Genomic DNA, 10,461 nt, shown 5'->3' with positions numbered 1-10,461 from the left:
AATCATGTGGGCCCTGTGCATTGACGGAAAATAGCGCGAAGTGAGCTGCACAGACCCAGAGCTGTAACCAGAACCTAGCTACTTATTCACCCATGCCGATTTGAAACATTGAGGCGTTTGAGGTTTCGTTTGAAGAATAAGTCGCATTTCTATGTAAACTTTCACATCAATTCAAGGCAATTTTTTTTCTTTCTTTTATATTTTCACCATTGAAATGTTTCCAAATTAATGTTTGCTGGTGTTCCGCTGTAAAACTAGTTACTAATTCGGTAACATGCAGCTGACTTAGACATCAAATATATCAGCTGTGGGGAAAGGTTTGGCAGGTTTTGTTTACAACAATAATCACGGATCAGGGACGTCGTTATTGTCAGCCAGTGAAGTACGTAAGTTATCTATCACCCTTTCTTGTGGACAGTGCTGTTTTGGGGCAGTGTTAGGAGTGGTGCTGACCTGTTCACTATCGTGATATTTTGTCAAGATGGTGTTTCCTGACCCTTCACTTCAGCAGGAACAACCTTTCGATCTCACCAATCTCACCCAGCCTTCTGCCAAGTTGTGATACTGGGAGGGTCCAGTTCATTGGGTCTACTATACAAAATGTATTTGCCATGTTATATGTCAGAAGAAATAAGCAAAAGATGAGTTAAAAAATAAAAAAGTAATGATTCATGGATAAGGAGCTATTGGTAATTTTAGAACTTGCTCATAATTTGGCATTGCCATTTGGCATTACAAAAATGTATTTTTGATGGAGGGAAAATTCACTACGTCAGGTAACAACTTAACCAGTACATCATCATGTGCACAAACATGACTTTTTTTCACTCAGGAACCTGTCTATACTCATAATTCATAAATATGTAAATATTGCAGAGTCTGATGACAGTGACATAACATGTTATGATTTTCACAGATCCCTGTTGTGTGCCAGGATCCAAGGGAAATGATGTTACGTTCATAATGTGTTACTGTTATGTTAGCTTGTTATAATTAATGACAGACTACCAAAATGTGATGGTGTTATTCCAAATTTTATTGTGTAGGTTTTACTGATGTTTTACTAACAATCATTACATTTGCCGCGCCGCGTGCCTGCGAAGCTGGTGTGTTACGCCGAACGGCGGTTATACCTGCTATATAGATACTGTAGATACAGATTTGTGATAAATACTACGTACGTTCATAAGAGAATGGACAGTCAGCCAATCTCATCTTATGCCATTGGTCTCTTTGGTCAAAACAAACCTGCCAGCTGGGTGACATAAGCAGATGTTTGGAATGGAGACCAATTCTATGCAGTGTTAACATATATGCTAGGAAAGATACAATTCCTTTGATTACCTCCAGGAAGGAGAGTCACCCCTAAAGGATACTGTTGCATTTAAGTTAGCGGGGATTTAATTTCACGGTAGCGGGAAAAGAACTGTTCGCGGTGGTTTTAAGTTTTGCACCCTGCACTGTAGGCACTTTAATATATATACTACTAGTACTGCCATAGAAAAATTTTCACGTGGTTTTAAGTTAAGCGAACATAAAACCACCGCGAATATTTCTGCATTCACAGTATCTTATTTGGTTGTGTTTGTATTTCACATCTATAAGTCAAGATCCTTTAATGGATTGGCTTGAATTCTAGTAATGTTTTAGTTAACGTTATAATTGGATGGGTTTACGGAAAAGGCTGGGCTGTCTACCTGGGCTGTCTACCTGGGCTGGCTATCACGTCAGGCTACTTGGACCTACGAAAGCCCATTGGGACAAAAGCTGTTTTGGCAGTAGGGGTTGTTTGTGCTCAGCGAAGAAGCTGTGTGTGAAGCTATTGTGTGTGTTACATAACCCAGAGGTTCTGGGTTCAAATCAGTTGATATGTCACCGATCTTGTGCCCTTGGAAAGGGCTGTTAACACAACTTATCGGGCTGATTGGATTAGTCTTAAGACTGGTGGCTAGTTGGTCAAAGGTGTCCGGGAGCTGTTCTTTAGTGGCTGTCAGGGTCCCGGCTTCTGTGCCATACATTAGGATCGAGAATTGAATTGTGAGGAGCTTAAAATAAGCGTTGCTAAAGTGCAAGGGTCTGGAACTGCCATTTGGTGCTAACTAAGGTGACCTCAATACGACAGCAATTACCCCAGGTGTGACCATAGGACTTAAGTTTTGAACCGCTAATACACTGGGAAGGAAGGGCCCTTAGTCCATTCCATAAGAGTGGGTTCTATGCCCTATCTGAGGGAGGGCCCTTACCAAAGCTACAAAGATACTCTTTTGTCTACCCTAGTGAAGGGAGGAAAGTCGTGGTAAGAGCCCTTCCCAAGCGCACAAGATTGGTGGCATATCAACTGATTCAAACCCAGAACCTCTGGGTTATGTAACATACACAGCTCCTTCAAACACAGTTGCTTCACACACAGCCCCTTCACACACAGCTCATTCACACACTGCCACTTCACACAGCTCATTCACATAATAACACACAGATCCTTCAGACACAGCTTCTTCGCTGAGCACAAACAACCCCTACTGCCAAAACAGCTTTTGTCCCAATGGGCTTTCGTAGGTCCAAGTAGCCTGACGTGATAGCCAGCCCAGGTAGACAGCCCAGGTAGACAGGCCAGCCTTTTCTGTAAACCCATAATTGGATAACACATGTTAGATGTGCAAGAAATGTGTTGATTTTTTCTAGATCTAAATATTCATCGATCAGCTGTAATACATGTTGTAATATACTATATAGCCACCATTTGGAGTACTATTACTGACCAGATATTAACCTACTTGGACGGAATTCAGTTTCTACCCCTTGTTTTCCAGTTGCAGATATCCGATGGCAGGGAGTATTCCCCGCCCTGGTGTACTGTCAGAAGGTGATCACAATGGCTGTTGCTCCGATGGTGCGGAGTACATGACGCTGGACTTTGGACCGTTTGAAACTGTCCATCGATGGCGGAAGCTACCTCCTTGTGATGAGTTTGTTGGAGCACGGTAAGTATGCAACAATGTATTAGACATGGATATTTTATAACAGATTATGGCTTCCTGTGAGTGATATGAATATGTTATATCAACCGGCAACAGTATAATTCCGGACGAATACTTTAATTCCAGAAAACCTTCATTTATGTCAAAATAGATTAACCAGATGAATTGATATTTGTAGGTATGATATATCAAAGGATCATGAATATGTAGGTTGCAATTAGATGTCTCCATGAAGAAGAGCAATTCTGCAGAATTCTGCGGATTGTGCCAGAATTCTGGTTGGCTGCGTGCCAGAATTCTGGCAGAATTCTGGGAACCTGAGCCAGAATCCTGGGACCCTGAGCCAGAATTCTGCAGCCTTTCTTCGTAGAGACATACCTACGTATTCACTATCCTTTGATATATCATACCTACAAATATTAATTCATCTGGTCAATCTATTTTGAAATTATGAAGGTTTTCCGGAATCAGAGTGTTTTTTTTATTTTTTTATTGAAACAAACACATAAAGGCAAAATAACAGACAAGTAGCGGCCCACTCAAGTTAAGACAACTTATATCGGTGCCGCTATTAAAGGAAAATAAGAATAACATATGATTGACAAGATGCAGTAAATCTGTAAGAGTGTTTGTCCAGAATTATGCTGTCGCCTGTTTACCTGTATTACTTTTTACACATGCTGGTTAGTATAATAACAGGCAAGGATACATTTTTTTCTTTCTTTTCAGGAGGAGCAAACACACAGTTGTTCCATACAAGGATGCTGTGTATGTGTTTGGAGGAGACAATGGGTAAGACACTACATGACATTACACGTATTACTTGAATTGAAATTCTTGTATTATGTCACTTTTTAAAGGATGCACCAGAAATTACTAAAAACAAATGTAAAATGCTGTAATAGAAATATTGTGTAAGTTCAGTAACTATAATGTTGTCTTATTGCCTGATTCAGGAAGAATATGCTGAATGATTTGTTGCGGTTTGATGTAAAAGACTGCTCATGGGGAAGGTAAGCGTTCAGTAAGACATCTGGTACAGTTTATTTGAATATTATTTTTATTGGAATTGTGATATCTGTTGTACTTTAGCCATCTTCTGAATGTATTACCATGCCAACTTTCAGGTAATTTTGAGTGCTGTTACTTAACTATATGTGATCACCATGCTTCAGGGCCTTCACTACCGGCAGCCCTCCCCCTCCAAGATACCACCATTCTGCTGTGGTGTTTAACGGAAGCATGTTTGTATTTGGTGAGTACTGTAAGCATATTGAAAAATAATGAATATACCATGCACACAGCAGAAAAAAGGTCATTATTCAAAGCACAAGTTATACTATGTCAATGAAGGTTAGACATCAAGGTAATAAGATATGCCAAAAAACAGATACTCAAGCAACTGGATATGATTTTGGAAACGGTCAGATGTTTCAGACAGCCATCCGGTGTCTTTTGTCTAACGGTTTCCAAAATCATATCCAGTTCCTTGAGTAACTGCTTTTTGGCGTACAAGTTATACTAGTACAAATGTTCCTGTTTGCTGTGTTACTGTAGGAGGCTACACTGGAGACATCTACTCCAATTCTAACTTGAGAAACAAGAATGATTTGTTTGAATACAAGTTTGCCACAGGGCAGTGGGTGGAGTGGCATATTGATGGCAGGTAAGGAAGTTCTAGTTTAGAACATGGTTCTTTTGATAGAAACCATGCCTTTTTCAAATGTTAAATTTTTTTCTATAACATGGTTCTTTTGATAGAAACCGGGCCTTTTTTTAAAATGTTAAATTTTCTTCTAAGTATGCTGCTTTGTCCTTGATGTTAATGAGCATGTTGTTATTGCCAGACTGCCTCCTGCTCGTTCTGCCCATGGTGCCTCCATCTATGAAGGAAGCATGTGGATATTTGCTGGTTATGATGGAAACACAAGGTAGGTCAGCAAAGTTTCACCAATGTGAAAACTGTATCAGTCAATGGTGTGTGTGTGGTGCAAAGTATATTCACATTACTCTCATAGGAGCCTTGGATGTAGAAACTGTCTATAATACATTTTTACCATCCTACCACATGTATGTATCCTATGTACCACATATGATTTGTGTACTTAGGTTGAATGACATGTGGACCATCTCCCTGACTGGAGAGACCAGACAGTGGGAGGAGGTGCACCAGCAGGGAGAGTGTCCCCCCACCTGCTGTAACTTCCCCGTGGCTGTGGCCAGGGACAGCATGTTCGTCTTCTCTGGACAGAGTGGAGCCAAAATAACCAACAGCCTCTTTCAGTTCCACTTCAAGGAGAAGAAGTAAGTAAAACATCCTGTTGCTCAGATATCATGATCTCTTAATTTGCTGGCTTATAGTCATGACAGTAAGGTGGTAAGATCATGAAAGGTTCTTATTAAGTTCTTGGGAAATATGGTAAGCTGTTTTGATACTGGGATACAAGGAAAATTTGTTGAGACCTTATCAGCCACTGGTCTGTTTTGTAGGTGGGAACGAATCCCAACAGAGCACCTCCTACGTGGGTGCCCCCCACCCCCACAGCGTCGGTATGGTCACACTATGGTTGCCTTTGACCGTCACCTGTATGTGTTTGGAGGTGCAGCCGACAACACTCTGCCTAATGAACTGCATTGGTAAGTCATGTCAGGAGTACTTGTTGTAACCTTTTTACTTTTCCTTTTCCCACTGTCTGTCATGATATATTTTTAATTGCCATCCTTTTCCAGTTGAGAGGGTAAACCAACTGATTGAAGGGGCACTGTGACAAATGCAAGCAGTGGATATGTAGTAGCCTGACACTATTTATTCTGTAATATTGCAGTTTTGACCTTGACACCCAGACTTGGGAAGTCATCCACCCAACTGCTGACAGTGAGGTAGGATCAGGAACCTTCTGTTCTTCGACTTTGTTTGACACATGATTTTTCTTTAATTCTGTGATCTCTTGTCAGTAGCATCATGGCTATGTATGTTATTTGGCTAACCAAGCACTGATTCTAGATTTGCCACATAGAAGATTTCAGCTTGTATGCATTGATTATCATTCAATTGTACCTAATCATGACCTACCATAGTACATATACTTACACAATACACATGTGCACTGATGTGTATATTAAATCTCCGTTCTAGTCAATGTAGCACTTATAAAACATGACTACTGTTCCTGGCACAGGTTCCATCAGGCAGACTGTTCCATGCTGCAGCTGTTGTTGGGGATGCCATGTTCATCTTCGGTGGAACTGTGGACAACAACATACGCAGTGGAGAGATGTACAGATTCCAGGTACATGCACCTGTGTTTGTGTTAGTTTTGTTTTCATCAAACATATGTACCGATAGTATATATATATGTGTGGACACTGATAACCGGAATCACCATTTCTATACTAAAGGACATTTGGTAGTTTTTGCTGATAGGGTCGGTCTATGTTTGTTCCAGTTTTCAACATATCCAAAATGCACCTTGCATGAAGATTTCAGCCGTCTACTGGAGAGCCAGCAGTTCTGTGATGTTGACTTCATTGTTGGCGAGGTTGGTGGTCTTTAGTTTTCTATTAATCCCAATAGTGACATTGTGATTTTCTCATTAAAATTAATGTACATGTATGCTGTTCCTCTTTCCTGCTTTTGCAAACAAGGAATGATATACCACTTCTGTGCTATTGATCATGAGCTGATCAAGCAGATTTGGTGAGAAATTGATTTGTGTGTATTATATTCCAATTCAATTTCCCAACTTTTTCCAAGTTATATGATGTGTATATCACAAGCAGACCTCTGTTGTAAATCCAGGCAGAAGAACACATTCCCGCACACATAGCACTTGTTGCGGCAAGATCAGAGCAGCTCAACACAAAAATTGTGGAGGCCAGGGACAGAGTGCTGCAAAAGGTAGAGATTTTTATTTTCTTTCACCTTATTCATCATCATAACTACTACTAGTTCTAACTACATATACGCTAAAGGTACTGTCTACAAGTATGACAAGAAAAGCAGTGAAGTTGTCTTAATATAACCAAACATGGACTACTAGTATGTGAGTACCAATGTAGCCTGTGTAGGTGTAAATGCACAAAGATTGACTGTATTAATACAGATACTTATACATCTGTTACAGCGCCTACAGGAGGAAGGTGAGGATGGCACCACAACAAGCCAGCGGGGGGGACAGTGGTTCTGCGACAGCATGCTGGAAGTGCCATTAAGGAATGCTCAGCCCAGAGCTTTCCAAATGGTCCTACAGTTCATCTATACAGATCGTATCAAGCCTGGTGGAAGAGGTGACCTCTTTACAAGGATCACAAGATCCTCTGTGACTTACACTTACATGGTTGATATTGTCCAATTCGATGGTGACACATAGTACAGTAGGATATATAAAACCCTGTTGCCAGTTCTGTGGAGTGTCAGTTAAAGAACCTTAATGCATGAGTGTCATTGTTACCTTTATCTGTCTTGCCGGAGAATGACACAGTGAATGATGTTTTTGGCTTGATATTACAGGGCAAGATGGCTACAGTATTGATGGTGTGCTGCTAATTATGGATGTGTATGGCCTGGCCATCCAGGTATTGAACTTTTGCATGTTTGAATTGTCCTGTCATGAGCTCTGCTATCACCTTACTAATTTGCTTCTTTGTAGATGCATTAAAGTTTTCTATTAGCTAATTAACGAAAATGTCCACCTGCCCCTGTCCTAATAGTTATAGGTAAATGTCATTATGTACAATGTCAACATACTGTCAATAACATCATACTACTTTTACTAGTGCACATGTGATGAAGAAAAGTTTGCAGGTGTTGTTTCAGTGATGTTTCAACACAGTGTATGTCCAATGGATAAAATGACAGCTTGAGGAACACTATAATGGTTTTTACAAAAAATCTTTATTCTTGCTACTAATTTTCTTTCATTTACATACGTCTCTACATATCTGGTTAGGACCTGTGTGGAGCGCAATGCTCACGATAACATCAACATTTTTGACAGATTACAATATATTTGGGCTTCTCCTACTTAGAGATGTTATACGTTTTATACTTTTGACTCTTAAGATTAGTTTTGTTTAGAATAGATAATCTGTAATCTTATAATTATTCTTGAATTGTTTGCCAGGGTATCTTTAAGTTAATGGTGTTAAGGGCAAGAGGTCACAAGAAACTTTTCAAGACCTTACTGTCATTTCTATAACGTTTGTATAAGCATATATTTCATTGATTTCTAAATGTTTCATTCCCTGTGGTCTTTGCTCAGCTTTCATCAGTGTTCTTACTGGGTTGAAGTTTTTACAACAAACAAATATTGGATGTTAATCTTGGATCCAGAAGTTTGAGTTGCACATTACAACTAATGGCACAGAACGAAAGTCACTAAAGTGGTGCTATGATGTACTGGTAATACCTAATAAGAATACTGTAAAATGTGTTGTACAATAGTACCGCCTAGGTCGGCTGGAACAGATGTGTCGACAGTACCTGGAGGCCTCCATCCGGCTGAACAACGTGCTGGTGGCTTTACAGCATGCTGCTGAGCTGCATCTGGATTTACTCAAGGTAGTTTTGTTTGTGTGTGTAAGAATTCCATGTAGACTTAGGCGCGATCTACACACAGTTTTTCCCGATATCGGCGAGCCTACTACCTCTCGCCGACAGCTTTTTTTCAGCGTCTAGATGCAACTACTATATCGCCATTACTATATCGGGAAAATTTCTCCCGAATGGTCCGGACCATTCGTAAGCCATCTAACGATACCTTACCGATACCTTAGCAGGGGTCCCCGACATGTTCCGCGCGCGTGTAGATGCTCCGCGAATTCGCGAAGCTCATTAGCATATAACTACAAGTAACGCCGGCTCATTAGCATATAACGCGGGAACAGCGACATATTAGCGCGGAGAGCAAGATGGCGGAGGGAAAAGCTGGGCGCTCCCGTTGCACATGGAGCCATGCAGAAACCACATTTCTTATAAGTGTATGGTCGGAGGAGGAGATCCCAAAAGGACGCGGGATTCCTTGGTACACCCCGGTGAACAGGCTCTCCACCCTCCGCCACAATCAGGGCAGCGAGAAAGAACGCTGCGTTCACTCTAGCCGGCCGCTGTCGTCTCTCCCCGTATCTCAATCGCCTCCTGCGCCCTACCCTTGCATGGCGTCTCATGTTTAAGATCACGCGCATGAGATACAGAAAGAACATTACCTGATTGATAACGAGTGGAAAAGCTACCGGCATTCCCGCCATTTTGAAATCCGCGGGATGTGTCACCAGAGGTCAAAAGGGGTCACGAATGTTCCGCGCCGCGGGTGTTCCGCGCTACGAGCGGGTATCCCGCGCTACCATTTGCAAAATGTGTTTAGATGCGCCCCGATATCGGCCCCGCCGATATCGGCGGATGCGGCTATATCGGGAAAAAATGTGTCTAGATCAGGCCTAACAGAGCTGAAGCAGGATTCCATTAGATTGTGTTCTAAGAGAACTTGGGAGACTTAGACTTGGTGTGAAATGTCAGTGCTGGACAGTGTATGTTTTTCACTGAATCCTGATGTTTATTGATATCATTGGTCTTTGAAATTTGATTGTTTTGTCCTTCGGTTCCATATTTTATTATGTCTTGGTATACTCAATGAAAATTTATGGCATATTTAGCTGATAAAAGTGTTCTGTATAAGCATACTGTCAACTAAAACAGTTACCTATTCTTTCTGCGCAGTGATTGACTCATCCATATGAAGCTATGGGGTGGTGCCTGGAGTCGCGCGAAGATGTGATACATATAACATTCCCCAGACTGAGTGGGTGGGTGGGTGGGCGGGCGAAAAAGAAAACTGCGTTCCATCGTGCCTACCTCTTTTCCCTTGTCCCACTCCTTCTATCCCATGTTCACGTCTTCGACGGATTCCAGGCTGTGCGGATGAGTCCGTCAAACTGCATGTGAATAGTCTATCCTGCCTTTATATGGGATTGGGTCTTCGCCTAATATAGGCATCGCCAATCACAGCGCAGGAAAGATAGTTACCTATTCTTTCTGCGCAGTGATTGACTCATCCATATGAAGCTATGGGGTGGTGCCTTCCGTCGCGCCTCTTCTTTTTAGTATCATTACCTGAGTTGCGTGGCATCCAAGCTTCTTGGTGCGTGTGTGGGTTCTAGGAGACCAACCGCTGACTCCACGCTAATAGGGAACGCGTGCGGTGTATACTCAAGGACGACAGTGGACGCATAGTCAACATAGTCAACATACTCAACATAGTCTATTGACAACTTCTTATGGAACCGTTCCATGATGGTAAACAACCAGCACCACACAGTGCGTGACGTAACCACTAGCGGACTCTACCACTTATATGGGTGGTGGTCCAGACCTACCATAACAATCACTATACAATATTGGCGCTACTATTCTTCCTTCTTACATATGCATACCTCCTACTATTCCTAATCTCATCCTAACTTTCCTTCACTCCATCGTTCTATCCCC

General features: G+C 41.6%; 1 protein-coding gene across 2 annotated transcripts in view; it reads left to right on the top strand.

Moving 5' to 3' along the window:
* The first annotated feature begins 70 nt into the window (after positions 1–70).
* LOC118412177 (leucine-zipper-like transcriptional regulator 1) overlaps positions 71–10,461 on the top strand; it is a 19,054-nt gene continuing 8,663 nt past the window's right edge. The window contains exons 1-16 of one of the 2 annotated variants that reach the window (XM_035814902.1): positions 71–386; positions 2,811–2,981; positions 3,708–3,770; positions 3,935–3,991; positions 4,154–4,233; positions 4,536–4,644; positions 4,826–4,909; positions 5,088–5,282; positions 5,469–5,615; positions 5,804–5,858; positions 6,158–6,268; positions 6,425–6,517; positions 6,778–6,876; positions 7,103–7,265; positions 7,489–7,553; positions 8,422–8,538. In XM_035814902.1, the coding sequence (XP_035670795.1) occupies positions 2,824–2,981; positions 3,708–3,770; positions 3,935–3,991; positions 4,154–4,233; positions 4,536–4,644; positions 4,826–4,909; positions 5,088–5,282; positions 5,469–5,615; positions 5,804–5,858; positions 6,158–6,268; positions 6,425–6,517; positions 6,778–6,876; positions 7,103–7,265; positions 7,489–7,553; positions 8,422–8,538 (1,596 nt within the window). In that variant the 5' untranslated portion in view covers positions 71–386; positions 2,811–2,823. The remainder of the gene's footprint in view (positions 387–2,810; positions 2,982–3,707; positions 3,771–3,934; positions 3,992–4,153; positions 4,234–4,535; positions 4,645–4,825; positions 4,910–5,087; positions 5,283–5,468; positions 5,616–5,803; positions 5,859–6,157; positions 6,269–6,424; positions 6,518–6,777; positions 6,877–7,102; positions 7,266–7,488; positions 7,554–8,421; positions 8,539–10,461) is intronic. The other variant, XM_035814895.1, reaches the window with a different exon arrangement.

The sequence above is a fragment of the Branchiostoma floridae genome, chromosome 1, assembly GCF_000003815.2.
Source record: "Branchiostoma floridae strain S238N-H82 chromosome 1, Bfl_VNyyK, whole genome shotgun sequence".
Taxonomy (NCBI): Eukaryota; Metazoa; Chordata; class Leptocardii; order Amphioxiformes; family Branchiostomatidae; genus Branchiostoma; species Branchiostoma floridae.
The sequence above is the reverse complement of the archived record's forward strand: the minus strand, read 5'-3'. Positions and strand labels throughout refer to the sequence as shown.